This window comes from Podarcis vaucheri (genome assembly GCF_965113315.1).
Source record: "Podarcis vaucheri genome assembly, chromosome: 3".
Lineage (NCBI taxonomy): Eukaryota > Metazoa > Chordata > Lepidosauria > Squamata > Lacertidae > Podarcis > Podarcis vaucheri.
In genome coordinates this window covers 103,769,745-103,795,281 of record NC_138761.1, presented here as the reverse complement: position 1 = coordinate 103,795,281, position 25,537 = coordinate 103,769,745, and the positions used below count along the sequence as shown (strand labels likewise).

Below are 25,537 nucleotides of genomic sequence, written 5' to 3'. Positions count from 1 at the left end.
GCGCACAAGCATGCTTTGCCCCAGTTCCACCCCATTTCGCCCCCTCCATTCCACCCTCTTCCAGGTCCAAAAGGACCTACACGTCAGCGGCCATGCGCCAATTGATGCATGCAAAAGGACTGCCCCCTGTACTGTTTTTATCAAATCCAATTTACTGTTTCAAGCACAAATGGCTTGCCCATTCATTTGAATGGACTGGGCTGATCCACGTCTCCACATGCCCCACAATGCAGAGGAGATATGTGCTGAACACACCCAAGAGCTGCTCCCTTGTTTATTAGGCAAAGCCCCTGCCAGGCACAGGAATCCTGTCCATGTTAATAAGCATGCCAAACGGAAAGATAAATCTGCTTCCTGCAAATGCCGGGAGCCGTGAAAAGGCAAGCAAATGAAAATGAGTGGTCCTCATACTAGCTAACTATGGGTGGGATGCATGTTAGGAAATGGGGGAGGGAAAATAATCAGCTAAGAACACAAAATTTGTCACTGCCTGAAACTGATAGGTAGCAGACCTTATATGAGCAGACTTAGAAATGGAATTCTTTGTATTTTAATTTGTTGTAAGCTGCCCTGGGACCTCAGGGTGTAGGGCAGACTCAAGAAATTAAATTAATGATAATAATAACTGCATATAGATAGGGCTATATACTCTTTGGGAAGAAATAAAGAGCGCTGTTATTGGTTTGTGCACATGTCTCTTCACATAGGACATTAGAACACCGCTGGGCAGAAGGAGGCAGCAAATTCATTATCATTATTGCATTGTTTATCGCCAATGAGTGAGAAGAGGCATTTGTTGAATGTTCTTCCTGTCTTGGGCTGGAAAACATCTCCGTGCACCTTGCAGAAACAACAGGAATAATTAATTGCCACAGAATAACCCCCTTCGTGTGTAGAACAAGGAGTGCAAGTTAGCTTTGCGTCTAGAATTTTAACATATAAGTTTCTGGGGGAAAATTCTCTAGAGACTCACAGCTGAAATTCTGTCCATTCAAAACTTGTGAGTGTCCAACAGATATGCGAACATTTATAGCGTGAGGCAGATTTCTAGTCTAAATATTCAGCAGTCCTCCCTTCCATATAAAACAGTACTAACATCTTAAGGGGGGGGGAAATCAATTTTGTCCGCATAATATTCAAAGCAGATTTATGATCATTTTTATTGCTAGATATACTACTATAAATGAATGATAAGGAAGAGCCAATAAAGATTCCTAAACAGCTGCCTAACACTAATGAACTACGGTTTTTCTCTTGTAAGATTTAAGACAACTATAAATAGTAAGCTCTGAAGGTCTGTTTCTCCAGCTGTTTATCTAAAGCAGCAGTAAATTGTGGAATATAGGCTATTAAAAGAACCAAGGAACCAGGATTCGACCCAAAAGATAAACACTCATATTCACACATTTTGTATCAGAAGCTTTAACGCATACATGAGCCAACAGTGTGACGCGGGAGCTAAAAATGCCAATGCAATTCTGGGCCTCATCAATAGGAGTATAGCATCTAGATCAAGGGAAGTAATAGTGCCACTGTATTCTGCTCTGGTCAGACCTCACCTGGAGTACTGTGTCCAGTTTTGGGCACCACAGTTCAAGAAGGAACGTGTCCAGAGGAGGGCAACCAAAATGGTCAAAGGCCTGGAAACGATGCCTTATGAGGAACGGCTAAGGGAGCTGGGCATGTTTAGCCTGGAGAAGAGGAGGTTAAGGGGTGATATGATAGCCATGTTCAAATATATAAAAGGATGTCACATAGAGGAGGGAGAAAGGTTGTTTTCTGCTGCTCCAGAGAAGCGGACATGGAGCAATGGATCCAAACTACAAGAAAGAAGATTCCACCTAAACATTAGGAAGAACTTCCTGACAGTAAGAGCTGTTCGACAGTGGAATTTGCTGCCAAGGAGTGTGGTGGAGTCTCCTACTTTGGAGGTCTTTAAGCAGAGGCTTGACAACCATATGTCAGGAGTGCTCTGATGGTGTTTCCTGCTTGGCAGGCGGTTGGACTCGATGGCCCTTGTGGTCTCTTCCAACTCTATGATTCTATGATTCTACTGCTTTGACATTTGAAGGTAATGTCAAGTTCCTTTCATTTACGTGTAAAATTAAAAAAAATCAAAGTAAAGAAGGGTCATTTCTCAGACTGATGAGTAAAGTTACACAAACAGTGAATTGCAGTTGATTTAACTACAGCATTATTATATTCCAAATACAAGCTAAGGCTGCAATCCTAAACACACTTTCAGGTGGATGTCTTTGGAATTGAACCTAATCTACGAAAGACTTTTACAAGCATACGTGAGTTTAGAGAAATTAATGGAGATTCAAAGGCTACGAGCTGCTCTGTTGGAAGCAGTAAGTCTCTGGACACTAGTTGCTGGGGAACCGAAAATGGGGAGGGCGTTGTTGTGCTCAAGGCCTGCTTTCAGGCTGGCTTCCACCACCGTCTGCTTGCACTAGATGGGCCTTTGGTGTGATGCAGCAGTGTTCTGGATAGCTCAGTTGGTTAGAGCGTGGTGCTGATCATGCCAAGGCTGCAGGTTCGATCCCCGAATGGGGCAGCTACATATTCCTGCATTGGAGGCTTCGAGCAGATCATCCTCAAAGTCCCTTCCAACTCTACAATTCTATTCTTCTTATGTTTTTAACTTGCATTGGTTCAAAATATGAGATGGGCCAAAAATTCAGATCTCACACAATTCAAAGCTTGGGACGTAACCCACAGTCAAGTGAAGAAGAATTCATGTTACAAATGCATGTATATTATCAACTTTTTTATTGCTACTTGCCAGTAAAGAGTTATCTATTATTATGTACTCATCAGGCCGAGCTGGAGAGATGAGCTCAAACATGCTTCTTTGCCAATGACTGCAGTACTAAGTGGGGACCCACATGTGTAAAACGGCCATTGAAGAACAAAACAATTCAAGACAAGATTTGCCTATTATCCGACACCTCCTCAAAGACAACGGGCTGGTATCAGGCTCGTCTTCGGCAAAACTGAAACAGTACGTTTCCAAGCACAATTCAAAGTGTTGGTGCTGACCTTTAAAGCCCTAAACGGCTTCGATCCAGTATATCTAAAGGAGCGTCTCCACCCCCATAGTTCTACCCGGACACTGAGGTCCAGCACCGAGGGCCTTCTGGCAGTTCCCTCACTGCAAGAAGCCAAGTTACAGGGAACCAGGCAGAGGGCCTTCTCGGTAGTGGCACCCGCCCTGTGGAACGCCCTCCCACCAGATGTCAAAGAGAACAACAACTACCAGACTTTTTAGAAGACATCTGAAGGCAGCCCTCTTTAGGGAAGCTTTTAATGTTTGATGTAACACAGTATTTTAATATTTTTTGGGAAGCTGCCCAGAGTGGGCGGAGCATAAATTATTATTATTATTATTATCATCATCATCATCATCATCATCATTATATTATTATGAACAGCTCTTTGCATTCACCGAAGGGATTGAGATGCAGCGAAGGCTGCTGCTGGAGGAAGGAGGGGAAAGATGATTTCCTGCAGATTCCTCCTTCTTCCTGCAACATCGTTGGAGGGGTGTTCCCAGCTACCCCACCCCCTGCTTTTGGAAGTCTTCTAAGAAGCTGCTGCTGGAGAAGGACTGTGAGCAACATCAAGGGACAGGTGTTTCCAGGACCAAGACGAAAGCAAGGTGTCAAGCTCCCTTGTTATTTTTCTGTTGCCAGGAGGTATAATGTTGCCAGTGTAATCTTGTTATATTTATAGTACTGAAATGTTGTTTTTGGATGTTATATTTGCTGTTATGTTGCAGTTTCAGCAAGCCATTATGAAATGGTTCTTGCGATGGTTGATCTTGAGATGTATTCTTTGTTTCTTTGTTTCAAGCTGCTTTGAGCATGATGTTTTTTGAGGAAAGGGGAAAAAAATGATGCTGATGCAACCCCACCCCTCATCACTTTCCCTAATGTTCCGGAGGGTCATTCATTGGGAGGTAGTAGGCGTAGCAGGTTGAAGGAGTTTGGAGTTTGTCTAACTTAGTGCTTCTTCTTTTCTCAATAAATCAACATCCCTGATATGAAACCTGACTATCCCCCCTTTTTTTTCATGGACCTCATCTTTTCATACGTTAACTAGCCATAACTTGCAAGGTTTAAGTTTTCTGAATTCAATGCACACACCAATAATTAATATTTATATTCCTCATATGGATTTCACTAAAGCTTACTTTCCAGAAAACATAAAAACTGAAATGAGATAGAAATGAGTCTACTTTTGGGCTGGCTGAGAAACTTTTTTTTTTTTTTGCTTACTGTTCCAATATACACCAAGAACTCATGCCAGTTACCCCTTCCATCACTCTTTTGGGCTTCTAGAATTAAAATAATAACAACATTTCAAACAGACAAAGAAGGAGCAATGGCTTAGCCAACAAAAGACCCATCTCAGAACTAGCTGCATTTGCCGTGGGTCGAATACCATGACATTTCCTGCTGTGGCCTCTTTGGTACTTTCCAGCTTCCCTGCGGTGTTCACCCAAACTGTCCCTGCTAAATATAATGGGTTGGATCCTGGCCAAGCCTTCTTCCTCAGCTGAAGAAGTGTGATACTCAAAACGCACTGGGATTTATCAAATATCATTCCTTATTTGTTCAGATATTTTATACTTGAAAATATTAAAATATGAACGCTGCATCTATGTGGTTTCCCACACCTTTACTTTTTATGAATGGTGGTGCAGCCCTTCAGCTTGATTCAGTTGCTGCGCATGTACTTTGTTCACACACTTTTTATGGGCCACCTGTACAATGTCATGAACAAAAAACCCTCCCCCCTCCCCCCCCTTGTTCGGCTTCTAGAATTCCCCCTCCCAGTTCTGAAAATCTGACTTTTTAAAAGCTAAATGGAATAGCATTCCACAGGTGCCCAGCATGCTGATATTGTGGTTGATTCTGACCTGTATAGATTTCTCTAGCCTAGGGTTGGCTAACCCTTTGGGGAGGCTAAGGCATACCCTCCAACATTTCTCTGGTGAAAATAAAGGTGTCCTCTCCAACATTTGTCCAACAAAAATAGGGACGTCCTACCATACCCCCCCCCCGGGACGCGGGTGGCACTGTGGGTTAAAGCCTCAGCGTCTAGGACTTGCCGATTGAAAGGTCGGCGGTTCAAATCCCCGCGGCGGGGTGCGCTCCCGTTGCTCGGTCCCAGCGCCTGCCAACCTAGCAGTTCGAAAGCACCCTGGGGTGCAAGTAGATAAATAGGGACCGCTTAATAGCGGGAAGGTAAACGGCGTTCCGTGTGCTGCGCTGGCTTGCCAGATGCAGCTTGTCACGCTGGCCACGTGACCCGGAAGTGTCTGCGGACAGCGCTGGCTCCCGGCCTCTAGAGTGAGATGAGCGCACAACCCTAGAGTCTGTCAAGACTGGCCCGTAAGGGCAGGGGTACCTTTACCTTTACCTTTACCATACCCCCCAACACTTCTCTGATGAAAGTAGGGACGTTCTAAGGAAAAGAGGGACATTCTAGGATCAGAAACTGGGATGGCTTCTGTAAATCCAGGACCATTCCTGGAAAATAGGGTCACTTGGAGGGTCTGCTGAAGGTCACACTGACTTGTGGCCGACCCTCTGGACAAAGTGTCGAAGTAGTTGCAGTGAGAACTGCAGTTCACAAGGCTTAATAAGCTTCTCACATATTAATTGACCATAAACGTTATCAGTTCTCTGCATCCAACAGAAATGGTACTAATTCACATTTACACTCCTCGTGACTTTCTGTACATACATATAAACTGGAATGAGGTCAGAACTGTTTGGGAAATGTTTCTGTAACTTTCCATTCCGATAAACAAAGAGAGATCAGGCCAACAGCCATTGCCCTTTCTATCATTCTTTCTTGTAATATAAAAAATTATTTGAAACAGACCAAAACAGAGAGTGAGAGCGCGCAAAGCCTTTGCCAGGAGTCCTATACCCATCACAGAAACAGCTGCATTCACACTGGGTCAAATACCATGACATTCCCTGCTGTGGCCTATTTGGTACATTCCAGCTACCCTGCAGTGTTCACCCAAACCGTTCCTGCTAAATAATATTGTTTATTGTTACCATATTGTGATTCTAATAGAATTGTGCACAGACAACAGAATTAATAGCTGAGAGTTTAGATTTGAGCTACAAGACTTAACTCTTGGGGGTTCAAAGTACTACACGCCCATGTTCACACATGCATGTATGAGAGACCAGCAATAATTCAGACCTCACAAAAATAAAATTGGTAGTTTATAGACTAATGTAATTGTCTTTACTCATCAATGAAATAGTTATCTATTCTGCTGGTGCATCGTGGCTCAGTTGGGCATGAGCCCAGAAATAGCGATGATGATGATGATGATAATGATAATGATAATAATAATAATAATAATAATGATGATGATGTATTATTTATACCCCACCCAACAGAATATTAAAAACATGATAAAACATCAAACATTAAAAACTGTCCTAAACAGGGCTGCCTTCATGTGTCATCTAAAAGTGAGATAGTTGTTTATTTCCTTGACATCTGATGGGCTGGCGCCACTACCGAGAAGGCCCTCTGCCTGGTTCCCTGTAACCTTACTTCTTGCAGTGAGGGAACCGCCAGAAAGCCCTTGGAGCTGGACCTCAGTGTTCGGGCTGAACAATGGGGGGTAGAGACGCTCCTTCAGGTATACTGGGCAGAGGCCATTTAGGGCTTTAACGGTCAGCACCAACACTTTGAATTGTGCTCGGAAACGTACTGGGAGCCAATGTAGGTCTTTCAGGACCATTGTTATATGATCTTGGCAGCCACTCCCAGTCACCAGTCTAGCTGCTGCATTCTGGATTAGTTGTAGTTTCCGGGTCCCCTTCAAAGGTAGCCCCACGTAGAGCACACTGATGATGATGATGATAATTTTATTATTTATACCCTGCTCATCTGGATGGGTTTTCCCGGCCACTCTGGGCGGCTTACAGCATATATAAAAACCTAGTAAAATATCACACATTAAATGAACGCAGGCATCTGCCTGATCCCAAATGAGACCACATGGCTTTCCTAGATCAATTCAATATGGCTACACTGACTGGCAGTAGCCCTCTGGGGATTTAGGGAGGAGCTTTTCGTTTACTCTACCCAGAGCCAGGGACTGAACCTGGGACATTAGGATAAAATGTGGAAACTTCATACAGCAGGGCAAGCAGAGGGGAAAATAAATGGATGCTGAAAACTAAAATGGGTTAACTGTATTTTGTTTTGAGGATGCCCATTATGGTTATCCCACTTTGGTTTTGGCCTTATTCTGTGGAATTGTTTCTTTATTTCCTACCCTTCACCCCAAGGTTCCCAAGGTGGGTTAACACACACACACACACACACACACACACACACACACTTTTTTTAAAAAAGAAAAGGCTGTTAGGTTTTTAATGTAAGATGTTAACTTAAAGACATGCCCATATTGTACTCTTACTGCCAGCGGACTACACACTGCGTGTGATCGAGATCGCAAGTCACTGTGTGCATTATCCCATAATCTTTGCTTTACCGTCTTTAGGGCGCCTTCATAACCCAGGTAATACAGTTGGGGGGGGGGCGCGACAGGCCAATAGAGATGGCTTTTTTAGCCGTGGTTTTCTGCATTTGCTGACAAATTCCTCATTGGCCAGGTGTTGGTACAAACCCTTCCCTAGATCAAATACTGAAACCCTGAGCCAATGTTTCAGGGCAGCCCACCACGCTTTAGTTGAAATTGGGCATTCACCAGCTTCTAACAGAAGTATGGAGTTGGGGACACAGTTGGGTACCTACAGCAGAGATCATGGAAATTTTGCCTGGACCATAATAAAGATTGATGATTTTAAAGAAAAGGTTTTAAGCAACTTACAAGCAGTGGCTGACTGAATACGACCCCAGGGAAACCTTGTGAATGGCTGTGTTGGGAAGGGGTCCCTGAAAAGCTCCATTGCACATATGAGCACTACAGAGAGTCTTTTGGATTTCAGGCACTGTGAAGGAACACTGTTATGCATTAGGGTGTGAGCCAGAATGGATAAAACAAGCTCCTGAGTATTAACAGAGTTACCTGGGGGAAACACAAAAAGCAGGCTCTGCCCCAAGGTGCTTACAATCTAAAATTCAACATGAAGGAAACAGAGGGAGGAAATGGTCAGTTTGGCTTCATCAGAACTGAATAAGGTCAATACAAATGCGGCACGTTTAGTACATCAGAACATGTTGTTGGTACTTATACTTTAGAGCCAGGCTAGAAAATACCAGAGCTCAGCTGATAAGAATCGGGCCGGGGGCGGTATTCACTTGTTGTGATGAGAAGTTTAGTTTATAGGAACTCTGTTCACTATTTGTACGTCCATATCAGAACTCTCTACAAACATACCACTTGCATTTATAAAGGGGTTAACATACAACTGCTTTTTCTGTTAGGGAAACAGATGTCAGGAACTAATTATTTTGCTGTTGCCACAAATGTCCTTTGCTCTAAAACCATTGTTTATTCCTCTTACCCAATTTCTCACTTCCTTTTTATTTTCTCTGACATCAGTTTTTAATGAGTCGTGTGACTCCAGAGTTGAGGTAACATGTATTTATACCGATTGATTCATGAATGCCAGCTTGAAATGGGAGGCTTCCTAAGCGGCGGAGATGGAGGTGTTTGGAAATAAAACAACTTAAAAAGGCAAATACTTTGAAAGGACTTTAAAATCCATCATTAAACATGCCTGTACAAAACAATGCACGTCTTCTCTCTCTCGAAACCTGTTTAAGAGGTAGCATGCATGAAGGCAAAGTGCTGTAGAACAATTTTATTTTGGTTCAGATCAGCCCGAGCCTTGCTCCCAAAATGTGAGGATAGCACTGCAGCCTAAATGGCCTAAATACAGAAATATACCACGTAATGTAGAAATGAGGCCTATTTAAAAGTAAAATTATGTGCCAGGGATGGCCAGAGAGCTTTGGGCACCTGAGGCAGGATGCGCTACTGATACTCCCCCACCCCGCCTACAGAATCAGGCCCACACCCTGGTGGGGTGGGAGAAGCATGCCACCCAAGGCAGGCTGCCTTGTTGGCGCACTAGTCATGCCAGGGCAGCAAGCAGAGCTTAGCAGCTGCAGGGAAGACCACATGGTACACCTTTCTAGCCACTTTCCACTTTTGGAGGTCCGTTCTTAACCTGAAACTGTTCTTAACCTGAAGCACCACTTTAGCTAATGGGGCCTCCTGCTGCCGCCACGCCGCCGGAGCACGATTTCTGTTCTCATCCTGAAGCAAGGTTCTTAACCTGAAGCACTATTTCTGGGTTAGCGGAGTCTGTAACCTGAAACTTATGTAACCTGAAGCGTATATAACCCGAGGTACCACTGTATTTGCAAACTTTGGATCACACCTAATGCATAAACTACCAGACTGGGTTGAAATGCAAAAATATAATGCTCAGCTTCGACAGCAACTGAAAATGATCTTAACCTTAACAAAATAAACCCCGTAATAGTTCTATATTTACAAGAAAGGTTAAGTCCGGTCAAAGGCGACTATGAGATGTGGCGCTCATCTAGCTTTTTAGGCTGAGAGAGCCGGCGTTTGTCCACAGACAGCTTTCTGGGTCACGTGGCCAGCATGACCAAACCGCTTTTGGCGCAACGGTACACTGTGACGGAAACCAGAGCACATGGTAATGCCATTTACCTTCCTGCCGCAGCGGTACCTATTTATCTACTTGAACTGGTGTGCTTTTGAACTGCTAGGTTGGCAGGAGCTAGGACAAAGCAACGAGAGCTCACCTGTTGTGGGGATTCAAACCGCTGACCTTCTGATTGGCAAGCCCAAGAGGCTCAGTGGTTTAGACTACAGTGCCACCCACGTCCCTTTTAACAGAATCGTATATCTATCTATCTATCTATCTATCTATCTATCTATCTATCTATCCATCTATTATCATCTATCTACCTATTTGCCATGCCTATTTTCCAAAGCTATCCCACACCCCACCAACCAGCTTGGAGCGTGTCACTGAACTGTGATAATGCCTCTTGCCTGACTGAAAAGAGAGGGGTCTGAGCACATGCATCTAAACCTATGAAGTTTGTGTGGCTGAAATGTGGCGTCTTATACAAAGGTAGGAGCCACGCCCATTGCTCTGGCCACGTCCACCACTCGCATGCGACCCCTGCAAGGTTTCCCGTGAGGGAACATGACCCTTGGGTTAAAAAAGGCTTCCCACCCCTGTTCTGTATAATGTTGGCCAAATGATTTTTAGATTTAACATTCTTAAAATTTATTTTGAATACAGAGCACTTTGTTTTCTCATTCAAGTACATTCCTCCATCTGTTCTAAATCTAAACTAAGGACCAAAACCTTTCGGTTGGGTAGGTTTTGTTTTAAACCAGAAATAAATTTGGGACGATTAGGGGAAGCATAAAAAGTGTTGCTTTGAATTTTCATTCTTTTTCGGTTTCATGTATTTTGACCCATTTTACATATTGCAAGAAATATTTAGGTTGGTTAGTCCAATTCTGAATCTTATTTTTATGAGATTTGTAAGTCACTTGTTACACCGAGTGGCTTACAACGTATCTAAAAACAGGAATGTATTATAATACTTTCATATAGATACATAAGCAATACATTTTTTTTAAAAAAATACAAATAACCTGCATCCAAACAACTGCAAGAAGCTTAATGCTACAAAACTTCTTTCTCCCTATGTTTTAATTTGCAATCCCATACACATTTACCTTGGAGTAAGCCCCATGTAACACAGTGTGCCTTACTTCCTACTAGACATTCATAAAGTTGTGCTACTTAAGTCTAAATGGCTAAAATATATGCAGACAATAAACATTAGTTAAATGCCAGTTAATTAACAGCATTTGGAACAAGAATTATTTTTCCAGCCCAGTATTTATTGATGTTTTTACTGATCTTATTGTAATTCTGTACATTGTATTCCGCACTGCTAGGAATATTTAAACAAATAAATACTAATATGGAGTATTCAGAGGTGTGCAGGAGATTAAAGAAAACAGGGGAAGTCTACAACAAGGCAAACCTCCTGTTTCTCCAGCAATTGACTAACTGTTCTGAGATTTCCTTATGAGGTGAAGGGATTGAAACTAGCAGGGGTTAAAGGTCAGGTGCACCACTTGGAAATATCCAGAATCAGGGAATCCTTTTAGGTGAAGAAAGTATTTTGGGAGGTAAATTCCATGAGACTTATTTAGCAAGATAATGTTGGAGACATTCAAGGATGAGACAGATTTGCTTTAGCCTATCTGAACAAATGCTGTATTTTAAAAGAACGGAGCAGTAAACCGCAGGATTACAACATTTTAACTCTCTTGAGTAGATGGAAACAGACCCTAGCAAAGCCATGCAAAAGTGAAACTAGAATCAAACGAATAATAAGAATTCCTGACTACCCAACACCAGAGCACAATGCAAGAAGTCAGGACCATCAAATTCTGCAAATTTTATTAATTATATAACTATTTTAAAAAAATGAGAAGAAACAGCTGAGAAACACAATGATAAAATTCAATGGTTATTAAAAGATAGAAGGGAGTAGAACATTAACAGATTTACACAGGTAAACCACATTTTCAGTTGCCTTGAAATAAGATAAAAGATAATAAGATAAAACAGCTTATGTACCAAGTGATAAATCACAAGGAATGTTCTTAGAAGAGAGAGTAACAAGAGCCTATTACTGATAAGCAAAACTTTCAGTTGCCCAAACATGTTTCAACCATACAATATTCTTCAATGCCGCATACTGAAAAGCAATTTAACTGCCTCAGAGTATTTGTGTATGATGACATATCTTGTTAAAGTTGCAGTTTTTGATGTGAAATAGAAACAAGCAATTGCTTTGGTCTTGTCACACTTGTAGGAAAATGAGGTGCAAAGGGATATACAGTGGTACCTTGGGTTACATATGCTTAAAGTTACATATGCTTCAGGTTACAGACTCTGCTAACCCAAAAATAGTACCTCGGGTTAAGAACTTTGCTTCAGGATGAGAACAGAAATCATGCTCCGGCGGCGCAGCGGCAGCTGGAGGCCCCATTAGCTAAAGTGGTGCTTCAGGTTAAGAACAGTTTCAGGTTAAGAACGGACCTCCAGAACGAATTAAGTGCTTAACCCGAGGTACCACTGTACAGCTAAAACAGAGTGAGATGGGAAAGAGACAGAATTCAACAAGGACTGATAGACCATGGGCAACATGGCAGAAAGGGAGAACCTGCGGCCTTCCAGATGTTGGCTGGCCAGCTGGGGCTGATGGGAGTTGAAGTCCACAAACATCTGGATTCTGCATCCTTGCTATAGCAATAATGCTAATGCAGTTTATAGTACATGACAAGGCTGCTAGGAACTGCGTGCACTATTTTAACCTCTGTGAAAAAAGCAGCGCCTTCAACAGATGCCATCTCACCAAGATGTCTCCTGAGTTCTTGCATCGCTTCTCTTTTGAAGAGTGGGGCTTTGTGTACACTCTGCTGCTGCTTTGTGCATTCTCTTGGGCATCTTTGTACGTTTCTGTCAAGTAGCTCAAAGGCTATTTGAGAACTTGGCTCTCTTGGTGCAAGGGCAAAATGCCATCTCATCCAGTGGAAAAGAATAATTCAACATCGACAACAAAAATGGCTTGGTGTTGTGGAGAAAACACGGCACAATTTCTTTTTAATCCACAGTCAATTGACCTAAGCGTTTCTAAAAGTGTTTCAGCTGCTACACCAACTACAGCCATCCTGAACAGTGACAGCTTGGCCACAGTGTCCCAAGCACTGATAACTTCAAGCCCAGATTATTGAAATGCTCTGTATGTGGAGCTGCCATTAAAGGTAAAGGGTAAAGGGACTCCTGACCATTAGGTCCAGTCGTGGCCGACTCTGGGGTTGCGGCGCTCATCTTGCTTTATTGGCTGAGGGAGCTGGCGTACAGCTTCCGGGTCATGTGGCCAGCATGACTAAGCCGATTCTGGCGAACCAGAGCAGCGCACGGAAATGCTGTTTACCTTCCCACCAGAGCGGTACCTATTTATCTACTTGCATTTGACGTGCTTTCGAACTGCTAGGTTGGCAGGAGAAGGGACCGAGCAACGGGAGCTCACCCCGTCACAGGGATTCGAACCACCGACCTTCTGATTGGCAAGTTTTAGGCTCTGTGGTTTAACCCACAGCGCCACCCGTGTCCCAGAGCTGCCATTAAGGCCGTTTCAAATCTGCAGCTGGAGCAGAATACAGCAGCTTGGTTGCTGAGTGGATCGACTTACTGTGAGAAGGTAACTCCCGTAATAAATATGGAACAGCTGATTGGTTCAAAATTGGGAAAGCAGTACGACAAGGCTGTATATTGTCTCCCTGCTTATTTAACTTATATGCAGAATTCATCATGCGAAAGGCTGGGCTGGATGAATCCCAAGCCGTAATTAAGATTACCGGAAGAAATATCAACAACCTCAGATATGCGTCAGATGACACAACCTTGATGGCAGAAAGTGAGGAGGAATCAAAGAACCTTTTAATGAGGGTGAATGAGGAGAGCACAAAATATGGTCTGAAGCTCAACATCAAAAAAACGAAGATCATGGCCACTGGTCCCATCACCTCCTGGCAAATAGAAGGGGAAGAAATGGAGGCACTGAGAGATATTACTTTCTTGGGCTCCATGATCACTGCAGATGGTGACAGCAGTCACAAAATTAAAAGACGCCTGCTTCTTGGGAGAAAAGCAATGACAAACCTAGACAGCATCTTAAAAAGCAGAGACATCACCTTGACGACAAAGGTCCGTATAGTTAAAGCTATGGTTTTCCCAGTAGTGATGTATGGAAGTGAGAGCTGGACCATAAAGAAGGCTGATCGCCGAAGAATTGGTGCTTTTGAATTATGGTGCTGGAGGAGACTCTTGAGAGTCCCATGGACTGCAAGAAGATCAAACCTATCCATTCTTAAGGAAATCAGCCCTGAGTGCTCACTGGAAGGACAGATCGTGAAGCTGAGGCTCCAGTACTTTGGCCACCTCATGAGAAGACAAAACTCTCTGGAAAAGACCCTGATGTTGGGAAAGATGGAGGGCACAAGGAGAAGGGGACGACAGAGGACGAGATGGTTGGACAGTGTTCTCGAAGCTACAAACATGAGCCTGACCAAACTGCGGGAGGCGGTGGAAGATAGGAGTGCCTGGCGTGCTCTGGTCCATGGGGTTACGAAGAGTCGGACACGACTAAGTGACTAAACAACAATAAAGAATTCCAAGGTCCCAAATATAAAATAAACGTTCATAAATTTACAAGAAGTATATAAACCAAGTGTCTAAAATAGTACAGGAGAACAATCCTGAAGTCATTTTGACTCTCCTAGTTACCTCAAATATTTCTCTGCAAGAAGGAAGGAAATGGGAAAGTCTCTCCATTGTCTTTTGCTTACCTGTCTTAAGGGTGTACTTGTGTGGGTGAATAGGATGAGCCTGTGACCTGGAGTCAGGAATTAAAGTATTTACCATCACAAAAGAATGGCCAGGCTGTCTCAGCAATGCAATCAGTGACCATTATCAGGTATCCTGGCAGAAAGAATTTCTGCTGTAGACCGCTTCTTTCTGTGATGTATGTATGATGTTTTGGGGGTGGCCTCCGGCTACAGGGTGGGCAACTTCAGAAGTCTATATAAGGGCTTGCACACCATTATTTGGGGTCCCTTCTGCCTCCTGTGTGTGGCAGTGAGCACCCTGTTGCAACAGTTAATAAAGATCAGGCTTACTAGCTGCCTGGCTTCTCAATATTCTCTGGTTGGCCTCTGTTATTTTCTCCTTCCGATAGGGAACCTACTTAAGGACTCTATATGTGCTCTTGGATTCCCCATAAGGGAAACGGTGCAGTTTTTCTTACAACAAAGGAACTGCACGGACTGCCAATTTCATACCAAGTCAAGCTGAAAGGTTTGTTGCTAGTTTACAAATCCCTAAACAACTTGGGACCTGGTTACCTGAGAGGGTGCCTCCTGTCGTACAGACCTGCCTGTTCACTGAGATTCTTAGATGAAGTCCCCTTGGTGGGTCTTCAACCAAGGATCTATCTGACAACCACCTTGGAAGAGGCCAGCACCTTCCAAATGGAACAGTCCTCCATCAGTCATACCTCGGGTTACAGCCACTTCAGGTTGCATTTTTTTGGGTTATGGACCGCCCAAACCCGGAAGTACTGGAACGGGTTACTTCCGGGTTTCGGCGGTTGCGCATGTGCAGAAGCACTAAATCGTGCTTTGCGCATGTGCAGAAACACTGAATCGCGCAACCAGCGCATGCGCAGATTATGAATGCATCCCGCATGGATCACGTTCGCAACCTGAGCGTCCACTGTACTTTAAATCTCTTTCTTCACAACTGGCACTTACTGACCACTAACCTTAGTACAGTGGTGCCTCGCAAGACGAAAAGAATCCGTTCTGTGATTCTCTTCGTCTAGCGTTTTTTTCGTCTTGCGAAGCAAGCCCATTGAAGGATTAGCGGATTAGCGCTATTAGCGGCTTTTAGCGGCTTATCTGCTGATCGGATCAGCTGATAAGCGGCTTAGCGGCTTAGAGAAAGGGGGGGGGGGAGAAAAAAAACCCGCAGGAACTCGCAAGGCATTGTCATCTTGCGAAGCAAGCCCATAGGAAATTCGTTTTGCAAAGCACCTCCAAAATGGAAAACTGTACCGAGTTTTATTTTTTTATTTAGAAAAGGATTTATCACACCCCTTTGGAATTCCTGAATATAAAGCAGCATAGAAGTGTTTTAAAGAAACAAATAAATAGGAAGGGTATTGCAACCTAAATTCTACTGGAATGAACGCTCACTCAAAATCAAGGGGACGGATTACAAGGAGGTGCGCTGAGGATCTGCATGTAAACTAGCCTGCCAAGTTTCATACTACTTCCCAAATGTTTATGCTTTCTGTGTTGGAACTAAAGATCTCACAGAAGTGCCCGTCAAACAGAGGCTATGCAGCTGGAAGTAAAAAGATAATAGCAGTGGGATCCAGGCATCTCTTTTAAAAGAGCTAAGTAATATACTGTGTGGATTTTTTTAAAAGGGAGAAAAAAAGGCTGCCTAAGGAAGGGGAAATTAGTGTTTCCCAGGAAAGAAAATGCCTGAAGCACATCTGGCAAACTATATCTTTAACCCCTTTTACAAGGTGAGTTATGTTGAGTGAACACCCTTTAACTTTTTTTTTTAAAATGGGAAAGATCTAATTTGTACTTTAAATATACTGAGACAGTATTTGCTATTTTATGTCTAAAAGCGTTTAATCAATCAAAAACAAGCAGGAAATCACAGTACAAAAAAAAATGACTGTTCCATCTGAAGAACATGCTGAACATGAAGATGAAAAGATTATGTCTGAAACACACACACACACACACACACACACACACACACACAATTAAATATGAAGCAAATTAAAGAACTCAGACTCAAAAGACTTTGTTTTGGTGCTCATCATAGGCTATGAGCCAGGAGGAGAGATGACCGGAGGGCTGGGAAGGACCTACATATGAAAACAAAACAAAAATGGTTTATCGTGTAATTACTTGATTTCTATTTCACTATATCTGTGGCTTCACGGGGATGTGGGTGGAGCTGCGGTCTAAACAACTGAGCCTTGGGCTTGCTGATCGAAAGGTTGGCGGTTTGAATCCCAGTGACAGGGTGAGCTCCCATTGCTCGGTCCCAGATCCTGCCAACCTAGCAGTTTGAAAGCACATCAAAGTGCAAGTTTGAGTGCAAATAGGTACCGCTCCATTGGGAAGGTAAACGGTGTTTCCGTGCGCTGCTCTGGTTTCGCCAGAAGCGGCTTAGTTATGCTGGCTGCATGACCTGGAAAAACTGTCTGTGGACAAACATCGGCTCCCTCAGCCAGTAAAGTGAGATAAGCGCCACAATCCCAGAGTCGTTCACAACTGGACTTAACTGTCAGGGGTCCTTTACCTTTTTATCTGTGGCTTTAGAATAGCTAACAGCGGTGCTCCTACCCCTTGCCCCCATCTTAATGTTAATACAGTGGTACCTCGGGTTAAGTACTTAATTCGTTCCGGAGGTCCGTTCTTAACCTGAAACTGTTCTTAACCTGAAGCACCACTTTAGCTAATGGGGCCTCCTGCTGCTGTTGCATCGCCGCCGCACAATTTCTGTTCTCATCCTGAAGCAAAGTTCTTAACCCGAGGTACTATTTCTGGGTGGGTGGAGTCTGTAACCTGAAGCGTATGTAACCTGAAGCGTATGTAACCTGAGGTACCACTGTAGTTCCATCCCCGAAAGGCAAACAATCTAAGAAAAGGCTTTGATTTCTCTTACTTTACTTATTTTAAGATGTTTAAATATCCTGCCTTTCTGTCTAACAGACCTCTGAGGCAGCTTCTCCTCTACCCACTGCAAAGAGAATGTACATTTTAAAAGAAGGAGAAGGTAATAGTGACTAGATTCTATCCTGTTTCTCTTTAAATGTTCTGCAGGAACCATGTATAAAAATGTGCACCTCTCTAGGACTGGAGAGGAGCACCACAACAACAGAGTACCAAAAATCTGACAACTAACAGTGACGTCCCGATACTTCCACACTCCAACGGAAAATACTGTTCTGTACAATTCAAACAATTCAAATAAAAGACTCTACTAGAATGGCAAAATTTGATAACATTATTTATTTGGTTAGAAAAGAAGGCAAGGGTGGACCGAATCACTGGGAAAGAGAAGAACTGTGGAAGGGGCAGACTGAATATTCCAGATGTGGAATGATGTTATGAGAAAGGCACACTCTCAGGGACAACAAATTGGTTCAAAAAAGACCCACAGAAGAATTTACAGTATGAAATATATTGTGGATGTCCAAAAAGAGTAGAAAAATGGAATAGTGGGCAAAGTTTTATAGGTAATGTCTGTATAACAATATATGAGAAATACCAGCCTTATTTAGCACCTGGTACATTACCAATTGCATCAGAAATTGAGGATGAGATATTCAGTCTTGTTGGACATTTGATTTGGGGGATTGATGGAAAGAGAATGGTATTCACAATTATGAAGTCTAGAAAAGACATGTGGATGAGCAAAAGAGAAATCGTTAGTAATGCTTCCCACATTTCAGTATGCTGTGTACAAATAAGATCTTTTAAAAACAGATTAGACTGAAGGTAGGAGTTCAGAGCGGAGATGTTTGAAAAGTTGATTAGAAAATGTCTAATAAACCAGATTGGTATTTGGTATTTGGCGAGCCAACATGACAGTGATGTGGGATTGAGGACTGGAGTGATCGTTCTGTGATATTATGGCAGTGGAAAAAGCTGTAGTGTAGCTTTTGAATGTGTGTGTGAGTGTGTGTGTGAGTGTGTGTGTGTGTGTGTGTGTGTGAACTGGAGTCAAACAATTCCCAAGACTAGCACAGATCTATTGCAAAAGAGCTGCAGAACAAAATCCTGGATGAACTTTGAAATTTTTTATTCAGCACTGGTGCCAACTTCACAATAGCAACAAATTTTAGATAAAATTAAGTTAAAATAGCTGAACAATAGCATGGAGGAGTAAAAAGGCAATAAGATGAAGGTAATGACAAATGTTGTTTCTGCAAAGACGGTAAGGGGAATTTTCCTCCATATATAGTGGAGATGTCAGGAGGCAAGATGATACTGGAAGATGGTGTGGTCAGTGCTAAATGAAATGTTGAAGACAAGATTGATTAGTAAACCATTACTACATCCTTTGAATTGTGTGGAGAAAGGATATTAAAGAACATTTGGCTGCAGGTATTTTAGAAAACTTTTTGCAGAGTTAGTATATTGGCAGAACTTGTAGGTCTTTCCTCTACCAATCATTGCTTTCACAAGTTAAAATTTTAACTGTGCTACTCATCAAGCACAGCACTATGTATGGGGTTTATATAGAATAAGCAGCAAAGTGTCAAGAGGAAGATAGACAGGATTGCAGGTCTGATTGTGCTTTTGGCCCCAAAGCTCTCCAGCTCTGGCCCATCCATGCCACAAAATGTGCTACCTATGTAGGTATGCCACCGGTTGGCCACACATGCCCCAGTAGATCTTGGGCACTTGCTAAATAAATTGTTCCATTTATCTTTACTTGGACCAACTAAAATGCCACAAAATAGTAGGGAAGCTTAGGCATTCTCCAGGCTGGATGTTGAGTGAAACTGCAGAGGTGGTGGTGAGGGCACGACGGTTATGCAGTTGCTCTGTCATGTACAGAAACCAGAATTACGTCCATGTTATATTAAGATCACGATGTGGGTCTATCAATGGCATACCAGTTTGGGAGCTTAAGTCATATGTGACTCAGAAAATCCAAAATAGCCACATGGCTGAGGGAAGGATCCATCCATGACCATGGAGAATATGGCCAAGAATCTTCCCATGGGCCTCACTGTTCTTACCCTAATGACATCCTGTGGTAAAAATCGCAGGATACATTCCTGGACATTATGGGAGATTCCAGCCATTCCCCCCTCCCTCAGGGATCTAATAATGACACTTGATGAGAAAGGGGGCATTCTGTGGACACCAGGAGGAGGAAGCCAACGTGTAATTGGGCTGACACATCCACAAAACATATTCTTCACCACAAACTTCAACACACTTGGCCAAGCAAAACATGACCATGCTCAATAAAGAATGCTCGCCTACTCAAGAGGACCTCTTATTGGGAGAATAATAATTTTAGGATTCCCACAGGATGGGGTAATTTTTACAGGGCGTGTTTAGACAAGCTTGCATCCAGTACAGATGGGAAGTTACTGCAAACCTCCCTTGGCATTTCTCACTGTTTTGCCAGCTTGTTGGAATATGTAGATGCCTATGGATCTGCCTCAGAAAGCTGCCTTATGTCAGGTCCAGTCCAGTATTGCCTGATCCGACTTGCAGCAGATCTCAGGCACACCTCTCTTCCATCGTTGGCTGCGAGGTCCTCTTTTCCATGGCATTTCTGGGGAATGAATCAGGGATCTTCCACAGGGGTCGGCAAAGTTTTTGTGGCCCCACGGACGCCGCGGTGGGCCAGAGTGTGTGTGTGCGCACACACGAACACACATGCAAACGCTATTTCCAGTGCTCCTTCTGGCGCGGAGGAGGCGTGCGCAGCTTCCCATTGGCTGCAGGAGCTTCCCGCAGCCAATGGGAAGCCAGCCAGCGGCATGGAAGGCGTTCCCTGCTCTGCTCAACACAGGTTTAGCGCAGTGCACGGGAGCCAACCGAGCGGGGGGTGGGGGGTCCCGAGCTGGTGGCAGGGGGTCCATGGGCCACTTAAACAACCCCATGGGCTGCTTGTGGCCCATGGGCCTTAGGTTGCCGACCCCTGATCTTGCACCTGCAACACCTTTGCTTCTCCATGAAGCTATGGTCCCACCTTCACTTGTTAAAGGAGTATCAGGTCCGAACGGCATGTGATACTTAGCATGCAGTTTGTTCTTGGATGATTGCTTTTTCTTTCACAAATGTGCTCCAGAGAACCCTCTAGAGCAGGGTTTTTTTGGGGGGAGCGCGGGAGGAAAGATGAAGGGAAACAGGAAATCCCATTGCTCAAGCGGACTTCTGTTGTGTAAGCAGACAGACATCACTGGATGCCCTCTACACTCTTTGCCTGCTCTTTCTTTTATTTCTTGCGCTTCTTTAAATAAACTGCAATTATAATTTTGTGCGAAATTCTCTTGCCCTTGAAGATACTGCTCTGGAAACTTCTGAGTACTGGCTAATTCACCCTGACTACCTCAGATAAGAATTCCCAGGCCTGTGCAGGTCTACTCAAAAGTAACTCCGACTGGATTTGATTGGCTTACATTAAAGCAAGTATATATTGGTTGTTTCCCCTGGAACAGCAGGCTTAGGGAGCAACGTAAACCAAAGAGTCACTGGAATGATGTTGGGATCCAACAGATCTCTGGCTCAGCTGCCAATACCTGGTGCAGTCAGGCTACGCTGGCATAAGTCCCACACCTCCCTCCCAGCTCAACCAGGGCTGAGCCCCCTGAGACTGGTGAATTTTATACTGGTGTAAGCCCTTCGTGGGGGTGGGGGGGAAAGGGTGCTCTGGAAGATGGGTGGAAGTGGGACTGGGCATATGCTGGATCCTAACTTCATTCAGTTCAGTCACATGACCTGGTAACTCAGAGGTTACCTAGAGGTCTAAGCTTGCAAAAAAGGGTGGTGCACACCAACCTTTTAAAGACTCCCCCCACCCCACCCCGGTCAGGCTTAGGTGGCAGTAGCCCTGCTTCTGAACAGATAATTTATGCCATTTTAATTTAAGGCAGCAGAAGTTCTGCCGGCTTCCTATACTTAGGACACTAATATTGGTATGTGAGTGAAAGTAATGCCTTTCTGATTTTAGTATGACACACACACACACACTTTTATAAATGGGAGAAACTTACCTATTTGCTCTCAACAGACAGCTGGGAGAAAAAGAAATGCCTATTCCCCAAGCCATACAGCCAGGAAAAATGTAAATAAATAATAACATAAAAATACAATCAATTTATTTTTATCAAACACAATAGTGCTCCTTCCAATTGTCCTGAGACTACACAGAAAGAGGGAAGGGAAACTTAATAAGTGTGTGTGGGGGGACAGAACAAGAACAATAAGCAGCTTCAGGTGGTGTCAGGGGTTGCATTAAATTGGGGGTCAGATGGGATACAACGTGGCCACTTGTGCTTTAGTACAAGTGAGGGAATGGAAAGAAGCATAGGTGGCATACAGAACATCTGGGTCATTTGAGGATACATTGACAGGTATCTGAAAAACGTGGTACTCTGGGACTGAAATGAGATGTAAGCATAGGTAACATGTGCTTCCTAAGCAAACTTCTGGTTTGAAGTTGGAAGTGTGGGGAACATATCGTCATTTAGGTAAGGAAGCAGCAAAAAGATGATGGGTTTCATGTACTCCCTACTGCACACTCATTTCTTGTTTCACAGAAACCACAGGGTGCCAGGCTGCCCGAATTGGGACAAACTACAGTGTGACCAAACTACAGTTTGCATCCAAACTGGGAATACACTTGAAATCATGGGTGCTGATTGTAGCTTGTGCAAACCATAGTTTGCTGGATTTGGATGTCACGGCAAACTATGGTTTGCACTCGCCCAAAAAGAAATTAATAGAATGCAGTGGGAGGTGGGAGTGTATTATCACAAAGCCTATTACAGAGCCAACACATATTCAATGTCTTGCTTCCATGGTCCCAAACCAATTTCCAGCATTCTGTATTGCCTAAGAGATAATCAGAGGTTTCTTAATACTCTGGGCTAAATATTCACTCAAGTGTTCCCAACAGTATCGAAGTCTGCTTTTGTTTGGAAATAAGATTTCCATTTGCACAAAATGCTAAGCAAACCATACACTGTTGACTTTAAGATTAAACTCAAAAGGGACTTTTCACATCTCCCCAGCAGGAAGCAAAGGAATGCCTGTGACTGTGTTTGTAAATTTTAAAGTATTAAAAGTAACAGATACAGCCTCGGTTTTTTAAAAAACAACAACCCCACAACACAGAGATTTTCAGAGAGAATGAGACATCCTGGAGACCCTCGATAGGGGAGGTGCTTAGGAAATTCATGAGTCTCCTTTAGCTGATCATTTTTGCCCCTGGAGAGGCTTCCTGCAGGACGCTAAATGCATAAAACAGCATGCTCTAAACAGTCATGCTGCCTCACTACGCAACCCTCACCAGGAAGATAACGGATATACAAGAAAGAGGAATGTTACCAGCTGCACATGTTCAAGTCCTCTTCTCAATCTAGCTGAAGGAAAGGACACTGCATAATTTGGAATAGCAGATGATTATATCCTTTTCAAAAAGAAAAACGCAGAAGAATCTGAAAATGGACCACAGAGCCAACAGCAGCTGAGACAGATCTGCCTGACAACTTTTTAACCAAGCTTGGGACTCAACAAGAAACTGGGACTCCACTCCCACCCCCCTGCCAGATTCGCACATGTCAGTGGGGCACTGACTGCTGGAAGACGCTATCTAGATAACCTTCGCTCTTTAACAGCGTTTGATCTTCTGATTTATAAAGGGGAAAATGTGGCGGCATGTTTGCTTTATACTGAGCTGCAATCTCGCTCTTGTTCTGGGATTCAACTCCTTCAGGAAAAACATAGAGACCCTGGGCAAAAAGCAGTACCAAGTCCAGCATGGTTTGTGCAGCTACACTTTCCTTTTGCCTGAGACAGAAAATTGCCGTTCTTCTTCCTCTACCTCCTACGTTTCCAATGCAGTGCAGAGGGATGCACCTTTAGATTACGATGATTCCGTACAAAGGCTCCAGCTTCTGGAAAACATCCTGGAGAACAACACGCAATGGCTAATGAAGGTAAAAAAACAAACCTGTATTATTTCTATCCTACATGTGGGTTCTTGCAGCAGCGCAATTTGCTGATTTGTTGTTTTCCCTTTTGACGAGTGAGTACATTGAGTTGCGGAACATTTCATTCACTTGCTCTTGACAAACAACTTTGCCGAAAACATTTAGTACAACTGCATGCTATTTACAGCCATGTGAAAAATCCAGCGTGAGGAATTTTGTTTCCTGAACTAGAGCAACTGGCTAACTGATTTATTTGTTCTAAAATGTTGCACCATGTTTTTCAGGGAGGGGAAAAAAAAAGCTTTCAAACCTGTGTGCTATGAACAGCTAGAAACAGCTTCTTTGTTTCTACCCATATTATATTTTCAGAATGCCATGCGGCGGGTGCAAGCTCACATGCACGCAACTGTCAGATATGCAGGGTTTCAGACGTGGAATTTACTTCCAGTTAAATTTGCTTAGCACTGCAGGCAATAGTTAGCATTATTAAGGTCTGATTCACACCATGAGAAAATAGCAGGAAGCCCAATTTTACACTGTGTGTACCCATAGCATAGCGTATAATGTGCAAGGGTGGGGGGTCATTCTTGCGTAGAGGCTGTGAAGAATCAAAGTTAATTGTGGCACATATGATTTAAAATGAGATATGCTTGAGTCCCAAAGATTTGAACCGGACTTCGGCAACAGTATTCTTGAACAACAGCTCTGTGGACTGGTACAGAATGTATCTGTGAATATTATTTTAATCATTTTGAATGTCTTAAGTTACTGACTTTGATACAGGGATTCAGTTTAGTGTGTGAAATAATGTTAGTTTGGGTGGCGTCCGGATAACTATTGTTTTGTTCTAAAAGTCTCTGTGTAATTCCTGCACCACTAGACTATGATGAATTAATATGTGATAATTGGTTAAATGGACTTGCGAACAAGCATTCTACATGGAAAAAACTAACAAAATCACTTTCTAGACTATCGAACAGTTTATCTAGACTGTGTGACAGTTGAATCTATTCATGTTTACTCTGAAGTTGGGGTTTACTTCAAAGTAAGTGTGCAAAGGATGGCATCATAGACAAACTGAATAGAAAGTGTTGCTTAGCTGCATTGATATCCTTGCAAAGTCACATGATACAAGACGTGTCTTCTGAGGATGAAATACATGCGCTGAAAACCTAAGCCTGCTGATTCAGAGGTAGGTCCCATTAAGTTCAGTTAGATTAATTCTCTAGGGTCCTTGCTAAGGACCGAAGCTTTAAAGGATCTCATTTAATATCTCAGTATATTCATTACAGAGAAGGCTGCAAATACTTAGAATACACCTCACTAATGCAGAATCACAAAAAATTAAAATCAATATAGGCCCTGTTTGAAGCTTTTAATCAAACATGTATTATGAGCTGTTATTGCAGACTTATGTGTCCCACACCTTCCTATGATAAGAAGCAGATAAGATTATAAAGTAACACTGAACAGTTATGTGAGAGAATTTAAAACTGCATTTAATAATCTAAAATATGCTTTGGGGAAGGTTGTTTAAATAGCTGTGTATCCAGCAGAACGATCCTAGGTATGTCCTTTCAAAAGTATGCCTGTCCTATTGAGTTAAATGAGACATTACTTCCTGATAGATGGGCTACAATCTTATACAGATTATTTTAGAGCAAATCCCATTGAACATCATGAGCATTACTTTTGAGTAGGCATTGGTAAGATTGAACTTCAAGCTGCAAAATGTTTAACATAAATGTCATGCCACCATTCATATAGACAGGAAAGGTAGGTAGATAGATGGATAGAAAATGGGTTTCAGAACCCAAGTTTATGTCCATTGTTTTTATATTTACTTAAATAACATCACTGAATTACAAAAAAGTTTACTTTCTACACCCCCACCCTTTTACTTTAAGTAAAAAACTAAAATAACTAGGAGAGTCAGGATCAATTGCAAGACTGCCACAACACATTTCTCAGGTCAGCAATTTTATTTATTGCTTTTTCCTATAAATCTCTGGGAATTTCTTTATGACAAGCACATTTAGCAAAGTCATTAAAATCAGGTACTTCCTTTTGGAGGTCAGTCAATCCATTTGAAAAACAAATAAACATTCTATTTCTACATTTTATCAACTGACAATGCAATTGTGCAGAAGTAAGGTCCATTGGGTTAAAC

The 25,537-nt window shown here is 42.9% G+C and overlaps 2 protein-coding genes across 2 annotated transcripts in view; one reads left to right on the top strand and one right to left on the bottom strand.

Annotated features, from left to right (window-relative positions):
• Positions 1 to 25,537, bottom strand: part of MCPH1 (microcephalin 1) — a 108,112-nt gene that overhangs the window by 11,631 nt on the left and 70,944 nt on the right. The window lies entirely within an intron of this gene.
• Positions 22,625 to 25,537, top strand: part of ANGPT2 (angiopoietin 2) — a 47,376-nt gene continuing 44,463 nt past the window's right edge. Inside the window, exon 1 of the mRNA XM_082215588.1 lies at positions 22,625 to 23,373. Coding sequence (XP_082071714.1) covers positions 23,083 to 23,373 — 291 coding nt within the window. The 5' untranslated portion in view covers positions 22,625 to 23,082. The remainder of the gene's footprint in view (positions 23,374 to 25,537) is intronic.